Source organism: Simochromis diagramma, unplaced genomic scaffold, assembly GCF_900408965.1.
Source record: "Simochromis diagramma unplaced genomic scaffold, fSimDia1.1 OVJJ01000343.1, whole genome shotgun sequence".
Classification (NCBI taxonomy): Eukaryota; Metazoa; Chordata; class Actinopteri; order Cichliformes; family Cichlidae; genus Simochromis; species Simochromis diagramma.
Window position 1 is genome coordinate 4,999,989 of NW_024386831.1, and position 18,334 is coordinate 5,018,322.

Genomic DNA, 18,334 nt, shown 5'->3' on the forward strand with positions numbered 1-18,334 from the left:
AACCTCCTTGATTGTCAGTGACACCAACAAGAATTAAAGATTCTCTTACCTGTGTCCACGATATAATGCCTAATAATAATATTAATAATAATTAAGTATTGCACCCGGGAGGGGGTGAAGTCTCAGCTTTGGACATCTGCAGCGGAAAGAGATAGTAAACATTTATTTAACAATTTCCAAACTAGTCTGACCGGAAATTTCTCTTGCAGCATTTCTTTACAGCTTATTCCCTCTCTTCTTACCTTGGAGATCCTGTCAAAGATACACACAGCTTCAGATCCACTACAGAGTCAGCAAACCTAAGAAATCTGATGCTTTATATGCAGTAAGTATTGTGTCATACAGTCATTCATTCTCCTTTGGTTACTACACATGATGAGATTGATTGAAGATGCGCAACATATGTTCCAAAGATATTTTCTCATCTTCATATAGAAATCAAATACTCGTGAGAATCACTGAAGCAGTTCATAGTTTAGTTATAGTAGAGGGAGAATTCTGGAATATGGATCTCCCCAGGGTAAAAATAAGCGCATAGTTGTTGGTCTTCAGGGTGATGCAGATGGAATGGTGTAAGGTTGGACTTACCACACTCAGTAATTCTTTATGGATCAGCCGTGATGTGTATACCATTTTCAGCATGGTCTTACATGCAGTTTTCAGCCAAGAAGATGGCAAGTTTTCCCCTTATATTTGTCACATTTCCTTTATTGTTCTTAATCTTAACAACTGTCATGCCGTTTCCATGCCAGATTCAAATGTTTCACAGATAAAAAGCAGAAGCCGTAACAAATACAGTCACTCAATAAATAAACAATTTGCAAAAGACACACGCACACAAAGCGGCCACAGTCATATTATCAAAATAAAGAAATAGTTATTCTTTTTGACAAACTACAATCTCTGTGAGTCTAATATCTGTCACGAGGCACTGCAACACATTCCACAAAATTTTAATACAAAATGTAGAGCGCTCTAGTGTCCCCCCCAAAAAACTCGTGTCGTCTGCTTACAAACAGCTGTCATTTCATTTAAAAGATGAACAAATAAAGTTATTATAAATTGCACAGACATTTAGGATTTAATGCAACGTTGCATTTCATGCAGGACTTGCATGTTTTCATTCAGGTTTGAAACAAATTTCTTAGTGATTATACTCTGCATAGGAAAAGGAGCCAAAGAAGACAAGAGCTGCAGAAGGGCAGTATTTATCTAGCAATAGCATTAGACAATAAAGCAATAGTGAAATAATTTCATAGAATTACCAACTACTTGTCAGTTAATACACAGTAAAACAACTCATGATTTTATGTATGAAGCAGCTTTTAAACACCCGAAAAACTGAATCTGTCCACAAATGGATCTAAACTCTCATAAGTGTTACACTTTGAGTTAAGTGAGCAAATCTGTGCTTGATATCAGTACGTATGAAAGCAACAGCATCAAAAATCAAATGTGCTGGTCTGAAAACTTAGTTTACCCCCAAAGGGGAAAGCATATATTATAAAAAAGCAAATTAGCCTTTGATGTGCCATAAAATGATAGAATCTGTGCTCAGTTTAGTGCTAGAGCCAATGTGCTGACTCTAAGAGGACAGATTCCAAACAAATGTTTGGAGTTTTATTATATTTTTTCTCTGAAAATAAAACAGTTACAGAGCCTGGTTTTCATAATTTACTGTGTATATTATATTTAAAACATATATTTAGATCTGCATATTTATGGATATCCATACTTAAATATATCTTTTATAGACAACTTTTTCTGGCATGCCCCACTTGAGAAAGTTTACATTTCAGTTATTTCAACTTCAATGAAATAAATGAGTGAGTAGAGTAGATGCACAGTTGTATCTGCAAACTCTTTCATTTTTTTTCATAAATAATATTGATTCAACTTAGTTTCACTCCATATTTTATAAAGCCACCTGCAGTGGCTCTAAGCCCCATCATTGGGGCCTGCCCCACATCTTGAGAACCACTAGATTTTCCAAAGGTTTTACTTTTTGTGATCCGATGTTTATTATGGTCTTCAGGGGCTCATATGATGAATTTATGCTATTAGTGCTTATGGTGTCTTGTATGCTTGTATAGCATGGAAACATATAATTGAGGCTATACATAATTTAGGTTCAGCTTAATGCTAATTATAACGATTTTATGTCTTTTTATATATTAAAAAAAGGTTTTGCCAGTTAAGCCTACATTCTTTAATAATACTGAAGCAAACTGCTTTCTCAAAGCAGTAGCTGTTGGTAATTAGAAACACTAAAATAAGGACTAATACACTCAGTAACGTCTATTATTTAATTTTTATTTTTTGCTGATTAATGCTCTTCAAGGGCACTTTGGGGGACCGCGATACCCCGGTGGGTTCCTAAAATGCTTCAGTTTCCCTTTAATCCCCTGAATTTTTTTCAGATGTGATTAAGTGTTTTTGATGTTAATAAAACTTCATTACACATGTCGAAAGTTGTTTTGTAAAACTCAGATATGAGTATCTCTTTGTGGCTTAGGTATCTCGCTGCGGTTTGAGTGAAAGAGTTTACTTTAAGCCAATGACAGCTTATCTGTGGTGAAGAAACTAATGCCTATTTGCCCTGCAAAACTGTCCACATTATCACTGGGAGGAAAACAGTTTTATATGGAAGCTCAAAGATGACAACGGGATAAGAAATTTAAAAAGTAAATTCTGCTTTTGAGAATGAGATCATCATTACCGTGCTGTCTAAGAACACAAGGAAAGGGGAAAATGCAGACAAGTGTCCTATTCTAATAGCCCTTGTAGAGAAGCCACCAGAGTTTCCTCTTAACTCAGTACATATTTTTAAAAACAAACAAACAAACAAAAACTTTCTGGAACTGCTACAGTCTTTAAAATCACTGAAGTGCCAACAGCACCATCATACCACTACAATTCCCTAAACTCGTTTGTGGGTTTGGAGAGTGACTTTTGTTTAAATCAAGGACACAGAATTAGACATAATTCAGTGCATTTACAACCCTCTCTCCTTACCTTGGCTTTCATTAATGCTGTTTTGTCAAAGCTGCAGACATCGCTGGGTTACACACAAGGCATTGTTCAGCATCTGTGCCCTGATACTCTGGACTGTGGCCTTTATGAGACAGGACTGACACTCCGAACTCATTTTTTGACATCCAAGGGTAAATGTTATGTATATTTTACCCATCACCCATCCATTTTCTTAACTACTTATTTTGGCCTGTGGGAAGAAACATCTGCAGGGGTACCCAGAGAAACCCCAAACAGGCTCAGGCAGAGCACACAAAGTCCACATAGAATGATGGCAGATTCAGACTCAGAACCTTGTTGCTGTGAAGCAACCATGCTAACCACAGCTCCACCTTGCCAGTCATTTTTCTTACCCCTAAACTAAACTTAACCAGAAAATTCAGCCATCCCTCTTTTTTAGTGCTTATCCAACGTGGGTTTGTGGCACACACTCTCACAGCTACTACTGTAACACACTTAAAATGGCCAAGTCAACCCATGCAGGAACATGGCGAAGATGTGAATTCCACAGAGAAAGTCAAAGACAAGGAAGTTTGAATGTTCTTGCTGTGAGGGGACAGTGCTACCCACTCCACCACCACACCCAAAACAAATCAGCAAATGAAAAAAACAACAAAAAAAACCCCAAAACGTGTAGTAAACACAAAAGTTTCAATCTGACGTGAACCTGGGTCTCCTACCACTGCTACACCTCCATCCTAATACCTAATATCTCTGAAACACAACTGCTACCTCTCTGTGGCCAATACCATCCCTGCCTCTGTGCAACAGAGAGAAGATTCTGGGAGCATCTGACAAAAACAGCATTATCTGATGCCATGGGATGATAATGCATTAAAAATTCTGGTCAGGAAACATTAGAATATCAACTATAGACTACTATTTTAGATGTGCTCCAGTGACAAAGGTGTCAGTTGTTTCAATATGTACTTTTAATTGTGTAGATTATCCCTTATTTTAAAGTTGTGCTAAGAGCTTTTTGCTGAGGAATTAAATGAGGTTTTCTACTAAATTATGGCCGGTGACCACACTGTATTTGTTTTTCCTCTCTTTACAATGTTCAGCCAACAGTAAGAAAGGAATTAATTCAAAAATGTTTGCAAAGTTACAAACCTTGAGGTACTAGCTTGAAAAGAACAGCCTGCCCTGTATGAACAAGGTTCACGGTATACAAAATGCAGTCAGGCTCTTTCAGAGAGTTCCTTAATGCATTAGATTCTCTTTTAGAACCAGATAAGAAATAGAAATTATGTTTCTGTAGATCACAGCCATTGCTGGTTTTGTGGGTTTTTCTTCTTCTGATCAAGTTCAAGTCAGACCTGGAGGGACCACCTCACTGTAGCCTCAAGTTTTATCTCGCTTGGAGGATGTTTGCCCCCCATTCCCACCACGAAGTCCTGCCACAATGGTGTGGGAGTTCTTTTCACTAGGGGACAGGTGCAGTGGGTGATACTGGCACATTCGGTGTGGCAGGGCTAGTGGGGGTTTGTGGCGAGCTCTGGTAAGACCGCAGGAGAACTTTGTGCTTGGTTGCCACCTCCGCTCGCCTGCGCTGCTGGTCAGCCAAGAATTCCTTGAGACGGGTGGTTGTAAAGGTAAGAGTTTGCCTACGAAGGCGCATCAAGTAGGCATCTTGAAGCCAGGAGTTGCTGAAGCAGTCCTTGATGGATGGACGGGCCCTGTTGAGCATGACAAGGAGCCAAATATTACAAATTGGCAATACTTTCAAAGTACGGCAAAAATGAGAAGAATCCATTATTCAGCTTACCATGGGTAGCTACAGAGGATCTTTTTAAGAAACAGAGAGGCACTTTGGGACACATTCTGGTAAAGTTTAGAGAGGTCAAACTTTGCTGCCTGGATTCTGGCTTCAGTCTCCTGAGGATCATTATCCATGAAAGCCGACCTGCCGCTCAACCTGAAAAATCAGGAGGAAGATTTCATACTAGCAAAAGAAATATATAATAGAATAATACCTAAAAAGTCTTGAAATTAAAAATACAAATGTAGCAGACCATTCTTAATCATAAGCCTGATCTTTTATAAAGAACACAAATATTTTTCTATTTAAAGAGAACTCAGAGGGTGGAAGCTGTGAAAGCAATACCCACATGATGAAAGTAAGCACGCCTACACTCCAGATGTCAGCTGGTGGGCCCACAACATCCCCTTTCAACATCTCTGGAGCTGCAAGAAAAAGGACAAATTCACGGCCTTTATTATCTGTGTGTACAAAGAGCTTTCATTTATCACTTCGACTTAGATTTTCGTTTGTGTGTGTTATAATTTCTTTTCTAATAAATGGCCACAGTTAAGATTACATAACGTACACAAAGGTTTTTTATCTATTTAAAATGCTTAAGAAAACTATAATATATCTATTATAGTTATAATATATCCAAAAGACAAAGTCCATATTTAAATGCACAGTTGTTATTCTTTAACCGCGTTGGTTTAAAACCATCAGTTATTCAGTACATATATATTCCATCCATCCATCCATCTTCATCCGCTTTGTCCAGGGCCGGGTCGCGGGGGCAGCAGCCTAAGCAAAGAGGCCCAGACCTCCCTCTCCCCAGCCACCTCCTCCAGCTTGTCCGGGGGAATACCAAGGCGTTCCCAGGCCAGCCGAGAGATATAATCTCTCCAGCGTGTCCTGGGTCTGCCCCGGGGCCTCCTCCCGGTGGGACATGCCTGGAACACCTCACCCAGGAGGCGCCCAGGGGGCATCCTTGTCAGATGCCCGAACCACCTCAGCTGGCTCCTTTCGATGTGGAGCAGCAGCTGCTCTACTCTGAGCCCCTCCCGGATGGCCGAACTTCTCACCCTATCTCTAAGGGAGAGGCCAGCCACCCTTCGGAGGAAGCTCATTTCCGCCGCTTGTATCCGCGATCTCGTTCTTTCGGTCACTACCCACAGCTCGTGGCCATAGGTGAGGGTAGGGACGTAGATCGACCGGTAAATTGAGAGCTTCGCTTTTACACTCAGCTCCCTCTTCACCACGACGGACCGGTGCAGCGTCCGCATTACTGCAGCTGCAGCCCCAATCCGTCTGTCGATCTCCGGCTCCCTTCTCCCATCACTCGCGAACAAGACCCCGAGATACTTGAACTCCTCCTCTTGGGGCAGGAACTCATCCCCGACCCGGAGTGGGCACTCCACCCTTTTCCGGCTGAGAACCATGGCCTCAGATTTGGAGGTGCTGATCCTCATTCCCGCTGCTTCACACTCGGCTGCGAACCGCTCCAGTGCGAGCTGGAGGCCCTCACCCGATGAAGCCAACAGAACCACATCATCTGCAAAAATCAGAGATGAGATTCTGAGGCCACCAAAGCGAAAGCCCTCCGCCACTTGGCTGCGCCTAGAAATCCTGTCCATAAAAATTATGAACAGAACCGGAGACAAAGGGCAGCCCTGGCGGAGCCCATCACCCACCGGGAACGAGTCCGACTTATTGCCGGCAATGCGAACCAAGCTCTTGCAACGGTTGTATAGGGATCGAATGGCCCGTAGCAATGGGCCAGACACCCCATATTCCCGCAACACCTCCCACAGGACACCCCGAGGGACACGGTCGAATGCCTTCTCCAAGTCCACAAAACACATGTAGACTGGTTGGGCAAACTCCCATGCACCCTCAAGTATCCTGGAGAGGATAAAGAGCTGGTCCAGTGTTCCGCGACCAGGACGAAAACCGCATTGTTCCTCCTGTATCCGAGGTTCGACTAACGGACGAACTCTCCTTTCCAGCACCCTGGCATAGACTTTCCCAGGGAGGCTGAGGAGTGTGATCCCCCTGTAGTTGGAACACACCCTCCGGTCCCCTTTCTTGAAGATGGGGACCGGATATATATTGAGTAGTATAATCAAAGGCTCTCTTATAAATGAAAAACAATTCCAAGGACCCTCTCGTAGTTCCAACATAAAACAACTTGTATGGTCAGTTTCACTTGACAGTGTCAACTGACTCAAATATTTCACACTGCTTTCAAGCTAGCTAGTTGGCTAAAACTGTAAGTTAACTAATGCTGCTGTAGGAGCAGCTCGTTAAACACTGAGAAAATGAATTATCTCATGACAATTTGATTATCTGTTGGCCCAAAGATAACATGGGTGGAAAGGCCACACTTGTATAGCCACTACCTTTACTGAAGTTCATTATAGCAAAAAAAGTGGGTCAAATGACTGATTTATAACCATTTATGTACATCCTGCTATCAGTACATACAAAATATTTTCTCTGTATGAAGTTATCTTACATTTAGCAAACATTGGCTTACATGCTCATTAAACTTAAAAAGAACAGCATTCATTTTGTAATATGCTGAAGGTTTTCAGATGAAAATAAATTCAATATTTGCTCCCTATCAGCTCTGTTTTAGTCTTCATCCACTTATAAGTAAAATATCTGTCGTTTAAACTCTTGATTGCTCTGTTGTGTTGAGCAATTAGACAGAAACTGTCATGATTGGTGGTTCTCCGCTCTATTTAATTTCAATTCCATTTTCATTATATAGTGTCAAATCACAGCAGCAGCTGCTTCAAGGCACTCTCATGGTTTTGAGCCTTTTAAGTTGAACTCTAATTAAGGAATTTATTATCAAAAGATTTTCTATAGTTATTATTGTCATCATTGTATTATTTCCATTGCACTGTTAAAAAACAAAAATCCTTACACATGTACTCCAGTGTTCCAACAGGAGGACTGAATTGCTTCAGGAACAGAGGGTTGTATGTCTGAGCACTGCCAAAGTCAATGATCTTGATGACATTCATATAGGTGACAATGATATTGTCCGGCTTGATGTCCAGGTGGAGGATGCGTCGAGCGTGGAGGTAGTCCAAACCTTGGAGGATCTGCACGACGTAGGTTACCACGTCGTCCTCCGAGTAACGGAATCTAAGAGACACGATTAAACAGCTTCTTAAGCACTCCAAGTAGAACAGTTTAGGGCACTCGTTTATGGATAGTGCTAAAAATGGCCTATCAAATCATACCTATCAATAAGGCTGTAGAGCAGCTCCTTCCCACTGCAGTACTCAGAGATAAGCACCAGGTAGCGTGGCGTGACATAGGCTTCGTGTAGAGCCATGATCCTTTCGTGATGAAGCGACTTGAGAATGTCATATTCCTGCAGCACTGCCTGCTTGTTGTCTGCCTCATATGGAACAATCTTAGCCATGAAAAGGTTGCCTGTGGCGTTCTCCCGACATTCACGGATCACACCAAACCGACCTCTGCATGAGAAAGAAATGATATAAACTTCCAATGGAAAAGCACAGAAAATTCTCTATGTCAATTATAAATAGCTACTAATTCAGACCGTAAATGTTTTACAAAACTTATCACCTTGCTTTCTCATCCATGAATGTATACGGTTTCTGTGGAACTCCCTGACGCAGAGATCCCTCTCCAGGCTTCCCCAGTGGGGTCCTACGTCCTGATGGCGTGATCCGTCCTGATGGAGTGATCCGGCCAGATGGGGTAGTGTGAGTGTCCCCTCCTTGCAACACTGGTGTCAAGCTCTGCACCACCACCACAGGTGGGGAGATGGTTGCGGGAGTGACTGAAGGGGTGGTAGTTGTTGGGGTGGAAGTAGTTTGGGAAGGTGGAGTAGCACGAGCAGTGGCAGCTGGCACATACATTGGCACAGATGAAATAGGTTTCCCTATTATAGGTGCAGGTGGTGGAACAGGGGATGGAGGTTTGTTGGTCAACTGGAGGACAGTATGTGCTGGACTCTGAGGTTTGGGTGGAACAACAGGCGGGGGTGTCAGCTTTGTCTGGGGTTTGCTCACACTGATGCTAATAGAGCTCTTGGCTTTGGCTGGTGTGGCTTGGGCAGTTGTTGTGGTCTTAACAGGAGCCGGCTCTGCTGGGGCAGTACTAACAGCAGGACTGATGGTTACTGGAGAGGCAGATTTAACCAAAGGTGGAGCAGGAGCTGATGTTGATGGAGGGGCAAGTTGGGCATTCGTCACTGTTGTGGATTTACTGGGAGTTAGTTTCATGGGAGGCACTTTCATGGATGACATCATTACAGCAGGGGGAGGAGGAGAAATTGCAGGAACAGTCTTCACCACTACTGTGGCACTGGATTTAGCTGGTTCTATGAAAAACAAGAAAAGGCAAGAAGCTACTTGATTTTATGCATTAATGCAACAAATACAACACAGAGGTTTGTTTTACCTCAAGTGGAGTCGAATAATTTGTCATATATATTATTCCATCAAAAACAAAATTATACACGTAAAAATATAACCTTCTATAATGAGCTGAGCACAACAACAACAACGATAGATACAAATGTAAATCTTTCAGTTTTGAAAGTTCTTTAATTATTTCATTGATAAGGGTATGTAAAACAATTGAAGGTTTTCTGTAAATACCTGAGGCATCCATGCTCAAGACCTTTGAGAGGTTGCTGTAGGGGCCCTGGCCAGCTTTGTTGACACATGCCACCCTGAATCTGAAGGAGCCCCCTGCTGGTAAGTCAGTCACATTGTAATAACAGTCTGCTATCCCAGTGGCCACAATCAGCCAGTTGTTCTCACCTGAGGACAGATGTGGAAGGAATATTAAGATCACTTGCTTAAAGTAGCAGTATGAAATTAAATACTCCCTTTGACTGAGGTTTTTTGTCTTTATTTAATTTAATTTAAAAAGACATGCTCAAGAGTTAAACACAAGTACACCTAAAACACATTAGTGTGTCTCCTTATGATACTTGATCAAGTGTTCTTAGCTTAAAGCCTATATCAGAATCAGAATCAGAAAGACTTTATCCCCAAGGGCCAATTAGATATGCCCTAATATGCCCTAATGAATACATGGCAACCAAATAGAGATATACAGTGTCTGGGATTCTAGTTGCAATTCCTCTTTGTCACTCGCCATGTCTCATGAAATATATATGCAATACATGTGTTTTTCTGTGCTTGTTTGAGACCCAAGTTTGTTCAGTGTAGCCCTTTCAAAACCTCAGTTTTAGGTTTTGAAAGGGTTACTTAGGACATCGTCTTGATGCATTCTCAATCATGCATCTCATCATTGAAAGAGGCCTGTGGACACTCTTTCAATGATGAGGATGTACACATCCTGGACAGGGAGGAATGCTGGTTTGAGCGCGGAGTCAAGGAGGCCATTTCTGTGAAAAGGAAAAGACCATCTCTAATCGAGGAGGGGGCCTAAGGGTTCATCTTTCACCATCTTACAATGCTGTGATTGCAGCCATTCCCCAACTCTCTGTGAATGGTACTCATGGCCACTGATCAGTGGTCTTTGATCAATGGTCATGAGAATTTGCATAATTATGATGAAGGTGACCTCCCAGCCCATTGTTCCTTCAGTGGGCTGGTTTCCCCTATTATGCAAATGTACTGTTTATAAGAAACCTGCAGTCAGCTGAGACTGAAGAAGTCACTTGGATGAGTAACGAAACGTTTCTCCCACTGAAAACGCTACGTCTAGATGAACAGAATCAACTTTTGGAGAGTTACTTAGGATAGGTCTAATAAATCTAACAATGGATGTACAGCAGTGTTCATCTAGATTACAGAATTATTGCAAACACAGACCCTCTGCTCGCCTCTCCAGAGAGTATGTGCAGGGAGCCATTGTGTCTGAAGGCCTCCACAGAACCAGTGCAGTGTTGTTGTACTTCTGAGGAATCTCTGGGGTCCCAGGACGGTTGGGCAGGCCTGTAAAACAAATATATTAGTATTACTAGTAATACTGTTGGGATAAAGTAAATGTACTTCTTCAAAGACTCAAACAATGTCTCATTTCTTACGTGCAAGAGATATTGTGCAAGAGCTTGATACTGAGGCCAGCGGGTTCGTAGCCACACATTCATAAACCCCTGCGTCCTTTTTGGTGGTCTGCATTATCATCAGCAGCTGCCGGCCATCAGGACAAGCAATCATATTCATCCTGGCATCAATCTCTAGGGGCTTCTTGTCTGAGAAAGCACACATGCACAGGGAGGGAATTTTGAAGGTGAATATTTATTTCCTTTTTCTTACCTACCCTTTTCTTACTTGCCCTGTGTCAGGTTGTGAATTTGAGCCCATTTATGCTGCTTAAGGATAGCACTCCAAAGAACATGATACTGGCATAACAACTCATTCAAGAATAATCTCAGCTGTTTTACCTACAACAACATTTATGTTCACTGTATGTAGCATTTGTAATTACATCATATTTGCATCAATATGCAACATAATGTGTCTCTGCACTCATGGATGTTAGAGGAATTATGCAAATTACTGCAAAATGCAAACAGAATGATTCTATTCACATGCACATGTATTACCCTCACTAAGACACTACTGTTTATTCACATTAAAGATCCTCACCTTTCATCCAGGTAATGTGTGGGTGGGGACTTCCAGCTGGCAAACAGCTGAGTGTCACTGGATCTCCCTCCAGCAGCACATGATCTCTCAGTTTGATATGGAATACTGGAGGGAAATCTGGAAGTTGAAGACATTACAATAATTAATCGCATAAATACTGTATGATGAAAGGTAAAACTAACAGTTATGATTATGAAGTAATTTTTTTTAAAATCTGAAATTGAGCATATCTGAGGCCTCAGCAAATACATTTCTGTACATCCTATTGGCAAATGTCATGTATAAAACCCTATTTACATCATAATGTTACTTTAAAATATAACGTGTCTCAAGATAACTATTAACTATATAACTAATATAGCATGTCTGTGGCTGTTGTAGCCTTTGCAAGATGCTTTACAACCCACTGCCGCCTTGTTATTTTAATGCTGTTTTTGGCTTATTTGTTGCAAGTGATGGTTGCATTTTTTTGTAATGGGGTCTTGCTGCTGCTTTTTGTTCCTGAGGCTTCCCAGTCTGACTGAAATACACATTTTGCTATGTAACTATATTTTAGTGAGGAAAAATATATTTCTTAGTCACAAGCATTTGACCAAGCAGATGGAAACTGTCACAATCTAAAATACCACTATTGCACGGTGACAATAATGTCACAGATCCACTCTCTGCTGGTGATGTTTGGTTTTATTTCTGGTCTGGTAAAGAAAGTGAAGTGTCTGCTGGCTGTAGCTTAGTATTTAATGGCTACATATAAGTAAGTGGTCTTCCTATTAAAATAAAAAGGAGGCCCATACTAAATGTCATCATTGCCTTACCCAAATACTTTATGCACACTCTTATATAACTTACCAGAAGCCAGTTTAGAGTATTGACGTGAACGTAAGGAACTACTATCTCGAGAGATTGCTGTTGGTATGTCAGGCTGTGATACTGTCTTATCTCGCCTCCCTCTAGTCAGGCCCCATCGATCCCAGCGGGATCTGCGCTCAGCCTCCAAGCCTGCTACAAGAAAAGAAATAGGAAAGAAAAGCTTCATAAATTACATCACTCTTAAAAAAGTACAACAGATAGTCCTCTGGTAAAATATTGATTCAAAATGGAAAGGTAACTGGACATACCCTTTGCTGTGTCTGATTTTAGGCTGGACATAGACTCTAGAGACTCGGTTGAGGCACCATTAGTGGCCTGAGATGCTAGCTGGTTCTGAGGAACTTTCGTTGCACGGCTCTCTGATGTTGAACGACGAAGCATGGAAAGAATGGGTGTCCTCTTGGGTTCCTTGTCTTCTGATGCTCTTCTCTCCTCTGAGTAGCTGCGGATTCTTGTAGAGATCCCAGCAACTGTTGATTCAATTTTCCTGCGCATTGCCAACACTGGTGATTCATTTGGTTTCTTAATCTCTTTTTCATCATTTTCCACCAATCTATCAGTTCCCCCATCCATTCTTGACATCTCTACTTCTTTCTTTTCCTGAGACCCTCTTCGGCCAAGAGTCCAAGAAAGCCTACGTCTCGAGGCAACAGAATCATCTTCCTTCATCATTTCCTCTTTGCGCTCTGTTGATGGAGTCCTCTTCAAGCGCATTGAGAGCCTTCTCATAAAGCCTTGGTCCTTTTGAGCTTCACGAAGATCCTGGACTGACTTTGACTTCTCCTCAAGTCTTCTTGGTTTTAATTCTAAAGGTGCACCCGTTGGCCCAGGTCTGTATATCTCTTCACTTTTCTCTGTAGAATCTGCAGCAGCTTGTAATCCATCATCTTGCTTTGAGCGTGACAGAAACTTCAGACTTCTGGTGAGAGAAGATTCACGTTTTTTAAAGCGTGCCTCAAAGACCTCTTCAGAGGTGATATCCTGTAGGTCTGCTCCTGCTGAAAGCCCTTCTTGGGCTGAAGAATATGTAACAGTCTTGGGTGGAGTGGGTTCTTTTGTTATCATCTCTGGTGATGCTACTCTGGAATATACAGCAGGGTGCTCAGTGGTTGAAACGGTGGCTGGCTTTGGTGGACCAGGTATTTCAGAGCTGGCAGGGGAAGATATACCAGTTGATACTGGGGATGATGAAATCGTTGGAGTAACAACAGGTGTAGAAGGGCCTAGCGGTGGCTCACTGAGTGGCTGAAGTGTGGGGACCATCATAGTCTGCATTATACTGGCATATGCTGAAGTCCTTCCATCTGGCAGAACAACTCGAGCAGGAAGCGAGGGTGTCGCATACGTTGAAACAACTTTTCCTGGGGAAGTGGAATATTCTTGTGTTGGTCTCAGCATAAATGAGCTTGTGGTTATTGTCACCTCAGGGGATTTCTCAGGGATAGTTACTTTCTCTTCTATATGTTCTATAACATCTTTTACGTTTTCCTTAGTGTTTGATTCAGTGACAGTATCAACTCTTTCCTCTTCTTCTTTCATTAACTCTTCCTTTTCTTCATGCTTCTTTTCTCCCTCTTCTTCCTCTTCCATTTTCTCTTCTAATGCAGGACTTTGGACCATAGAAGGAGGTGTAGGAATTCTCTGACCTACAGACTCTGATTCCATCATTGGTTCTTCTGAAATACTCATGTCCTTCTCTGAGAATCCACTGGTGCTTGATCTCTCATCAAAATTGCTATCTGTGGTCAGCCCTTCCATCTTTTCACTTATAGTCTCATCTGGCTTTATCTCTTTTTCCATAAACGATTCCTCACTCTCAGTTTTGGTTGGACTTTCCTGCAAAACCGACTCTGGTGTTGGCGGTTTTGGTGAAGGCTCCCTGGGAGTCACTGGGCGGGAGTCTAGCTTGGTTTGCTCTGTTAGAGATGACATAGATATAGCTTCTTTGAGCCTTCTCTCTTCTATCTGTGCCAAGGGAATCTCCAGAGGCGCTCCTGAACGGCGGTGCAAAGGTATGGGTTCTGAATCGCCCTGACTGAAAGAAGTGCTTTTGCGCAAAACTTTTGGTTTAGGAACTTCATCCCTTGGGAAATCACTGGATGCAGCTCTTGTTAGTGGAGGTGGGCCCAAACGGACTGTACGAGAATACCGATCTGAGGACACTGCACGTTTTTCATCTCCCATTCCTAATGTTTCCAACAGAGGTCCTCTCAGTCCACTCATCTTGTTGTCCACAGAGCCACCACGAAGCAGTCGTTGCCTCATCAGCTCCAGTTTGAGAGCATAGTCTTCTTGGCTCATCTTGGCAGTTCCTGGGCTGGTGCTCCTTTTTGGTAGTTCCATCGAGACAGCTTTCTTCAGAACTCTTCTGCCATCATCTTGACTTCCTTCTCCAGGTGCTTCTTCTGGTGTAATCCGAAGCATCAATGCACTATCAGCTGAGCCACCACGCCTTAGCTCTCCTCTTCGTCGTCCACCTTCTGGTTTGTCTGACTCCATGCTTGAACCCCGTCTCAGTGGTTTTCTAGACAGCTCTGATTTTTGGGGCAATTCAGCAGGTGATTCTTCCTCATCTGAAGAACCCTTTTCATTGGGTTGTGATGATCTTTTCCTCAGGCGGCCTTTGCCTCCCACTTCAAGTCCTTCTTTATCCATTTCTTTAGGATCACACACCATTGCCTCCTGGCCTTGAACAGAAGACCCAGACCAGGTACTTGCTCCGTTCTGCTTCCCTGCCTCCTGCTCATCGGTCTGAATGTCATTCAGTGACATCCTTGATCCAGAGAAGTCCATGTTAAGTGGCATTGGAATAAAAGGTAGTTCATCTATGTCCTCATCAGAATCAGAGGAAGATGATGGTGGTGGCGAACCCTCTTTAAGGTGCCTGGGAATTGCGATGGAAACATGGCTGGAGGAATCATTTAGCAAGTCGGGTATGGACCTCATGACCATTTTTGATTTATAGCTGATCAAAGAACGCTAAAAAAGGAAAATGTGACAAAATAAGTACCACAATGTGACCTTGCAACATGCAGTAATAAAGAATTACAACCCATCTCACCTGCCACCTCCTGCGAGATACAAATTTCTTTAAGGCCTCTGTACTTATGGCCTTCCCCTTACTAAGGGTCTGTACAATAAATGGACATGAAATTTAAAACAAATAAATGAGAAATGGGACTTTACTAAGAATTGCCAAATGGATATCACTTATTCATACCTTGAACCAGGGGTGTCTGAGACATTCCTGGGTGTCTGGTCGTCTAAAATGATAAAACAAATATGAAAACTGAAAATAAATAAATCTGCAATAGGCTATGTGATAAATAAGTATCAGACAAAATTCTGGAAATGCTGAAACAAAAATCTTTGATTTTAATTTTATTGAATTCAAGCTCAGTATAGTGAATAAAAATAATATGTAATGACAAATCTTTATACTTCTGATCATTAACTCAGTGTTGTTGACTTGGATATGACTGTTTTCATAAATTATTATATTTGATGTATGACATTCGATGATACATAATAACTGATGACAGTTATCCATCAAGTCAGGATTTTACTGTGGTTGACACATAACTGTTTGCAAGTATTGAAACTTGGACTAAAAGAGATACAGCGGTGTTACTCACAGTCTGTCAGCCACCAGCAGCTTTATGATGAACCCTTTAGCTTCTCGGCAAAGATCGGCAAACATGCCCTCCTCAAAAGCCACGTTATAGTTTCTGATGTTCAGTACAGAGCTGCGATCATTCTCGCCAGCAAATGGAGATACACCGGTGAGACTGACAAGAGAAATAATAGCATTTAATAATAACAAACTTAATAAGGAACTTAGATGTAGTCCTGACCAACACACTGAAAAAGGTTTTTAGCATTATGGAAAATTGAAACTAATAAAAAATGTGCTTACCACAGATATGCTATTACTCCAACAGGCCTAGAAAAGTAAAGAAAAAATACAGTGTTTAAGATCAGGACATTAACAAATATTTGTAAGTACTGTATTTTAAAGCTTTTCTACTGTGATAGTCGGATTAGGGAAAACAGTGGAATGACCAAAATTACTGGAACCACCATGATCTTATTGGCTTTGAAACTGCTTTGGGACCAGGTGTACAACTACTCACATACAGCTGCTGTCTTAAAAGCAAAAGAAAACAGCAATAAGAAAGAATCAGTCTGCCCTCTATCTGCTATTAGTTTTCAATTGAATGCAGTCAAGCTGGAAATTAAATGCAATGTGTTTGTGCTAATTTGACAAACAACTGTGATAAATCATCCAAAACTGCTAAACTGTTGCAGTCAACATAGACAGAAAGTCCCAGTAGGAAATTCAATTCAGAGTTCTCCCAGAACCTCATAAATGTGAAACAAAAATGTAAAAATCCCTTCACAAATAGTGATTTAGTTGTTGCAGGATGGCAACAAAATGACGTAGGGAATTGGCAACTTTGTTTTCTTTTTTAAATTTACTGTTTTAAATAAAATATAGGGTTCAAAAGCAAGGCAGAGTTGGGGTCTTATTTAGAAAATAAAACCAGAATAAAACCAGCTGGCAACCTGTTGAGCGTAGTCCGCTGTTGCAAGAAGATGCGTCACAGACAAGTTGCACTCATCAGTACAGACAGTCTCAGATCAACTGAAATGTGTTGGCAATGTGTCTATTTTTTTTAAAACTAGATAGCTGCTATTTGCAAACCTTTGGCCATCTGTTAGAGAGGGATATCAGTTAGCCTGAGTCGGACTGTGATTGCTTGGAGACAGGTTGCTACCCACCAGGACAGATATAAGTGGTTGACCAGAGACTGAGGGCGTTGCACGTTCAGCCTCTGGGCGACCAGCTGGTCACTGCAACTAATTGCAACTGGGTTTTCAACAAAAAATCAGACTGAGTCATACCATATATCTGTTGCTTTTGACACGGGGCTCTGATTGACAATTTCTGGTGCAACAAATTCTGGTGTGCCATATTTGCAGTACTGAGCTTCATCAGGTGTGATCTCCACCGCGTTGCCAAAATCACAGAGTCGGATTTGATCACCATGGGGGTCCGCCATGAGGATGTTTTCAGGCTGATGAGAGAATTAGGAAATAATATCTAACCCACTGTCTGCTATGAAAGAGCAACTGATCATTTAAAAATAACCTTCTGACACACAAGATGATGGAAGTATAGATTGGATTGAGTACTCTTATTTATCTACCTTGATGTCCAGGTGTATGATGTTCGAATGATGAAGGTAGTCCAATCCTTCAAGAAGTTGTCTAATACATGAACGAACCTGATGGTCCAAAAAACAAAAAAAAAAAAAAAAACCAGAAGATTTTTTTGATCAGATAATAAGAAAATATAGATAAAAGTAGTATTTACTTAGTGAAAAATTGGGATCCTTACATCAGACTCCATTACTGTAGATTTTCTTGTAAATCTGTCAAGCAGCTCCTCGTGGCATCTTTAACGATCAGTTAAGGCATTTCTTTTTGTTAAATTAAATGCACTTTGCAACAAATGATTTATTATGTTATAACCAGTGTTGGGCAAGTTACTTTGAAAAAGTGATTATTTATAGTTACTAGGTACTTCTTCAAAAAAGTAACTGATTTAGTAACTGAGTTACAAGATTCTAAAAGTAATTAATTACTTAAAAAGTAACTATAGTGTTATTTAAAAAAAATGTTTAACCCTCTGGGGTCCAGGGTATAATTGGCCATTTTTGACTACTTTTGATGTTTCCTCCACATTTCACCTTTTAAAACTATTTACTTTCCTTGTTTGGTATCATTCTTTTCAGCACAACCTCACGTGTCTGAATTTACAGTCATGTTTTCATTTTGACATACTGTATTAACACAACTGATCTAGAATCAGACAAAAAACATAAAATCAGAGTAGAAAAAAGTTCTATTTTTTACTGTAACAACCACAAACATGTTTATTGAATCATATTTCATAACTTTAAATGCAAATATAAATTGTCAATTTTAAAATGCACAAGTTTTGCAAACAACAAAGTTATTTGCAGCCATTTACCTTTTACCCTTTTTTCTTTATAACCATTTCAAACTA

The 18,334-nt window shown here is 41.1% G+C and overlaps 1 protein-coding gene across 5 annotated transcripts in view; it reads right to left on the bottom strand.

Moving 5' to 3' along the window:
* Positions 1–687: 687 nt before the first annotated feature.
* The window catches only part of spegb (striated muscle enriched protein kinase b), a 41,102-nt gene continuing 23,455 nt past the window's right edge, over positions 688–18,334 (bottom strand). For 4 of the 5 annotated variants that reach the window (XM_040027636.1, XM_040027634.1, XM_040027637.1 and 1 more), the window contains exons 23-41: positions 17,663–17,720; positions 17,472–17,549; positions 17,167–17,339; positions 16,178–16,204; positions 15,897–16,049; positions 15,482–15,524; positions 15,323–15,391; positions 12,510–15,240; positions 12,241–12,393; positions 11,392–11,508; positions 10,827–10,994; positions 10,612–10,734; positions 9,424–9,588; positions 8,384–9,143; positions 8,032–8,271; positions 7,710–7,933; positions 5,145–5,220; positions 4,802–4,951; positions 688–4,712 (exon numbers count right to left, since the gene is read on the bottom strand). In XM_040027636.1, coding sequence (XP_039883570.1) covers positions 4,460–4,712; positions 4,802–4,951; positions 5,145–5,220; positions 7,710–7,933; positions 8,032–8,271; positions 8,384–9,143; positions 9,424–9,588; positions 10,612–10,734; positions 10,827–10,994; positions 11,392–11,508; positions 12,241–12,393; positions 12,510–15,240; positions 15,323–15,391; positions 15,482–15,524; positions 15,897–16,049; positions 16,178–16,204; positions 17,167–17,339; positions 17,472–17,549; positions 17,663–17,720 — 5,761 coding nt within the window. In that variant the 3' untranslated portion in view covers positions 688–4,459. The remainder of the gene's footprint in view (positions 4,713–4,801; positions 4,952–5,144; positions 5,221–7,709; positions 7,934–8,031; positions 8,272–8,383; positions 9,144–9,423; positions 9,589–10,611; positions 10,735–10,826; positions 10,995–11,391; positions 11,509–12,240; positions 12,394–12,509; positions 15,241–15,322; positions 15,392–15,481; positions 15,525–15,896; positions 16,050–16,177; positions 16,205–17,166; positions 17,340–17,471; positions 17,550–17,662; positions 17,721–18,334) is intronic. The other variant, XM_040027635.1, reaches the window with a different exon arrangement.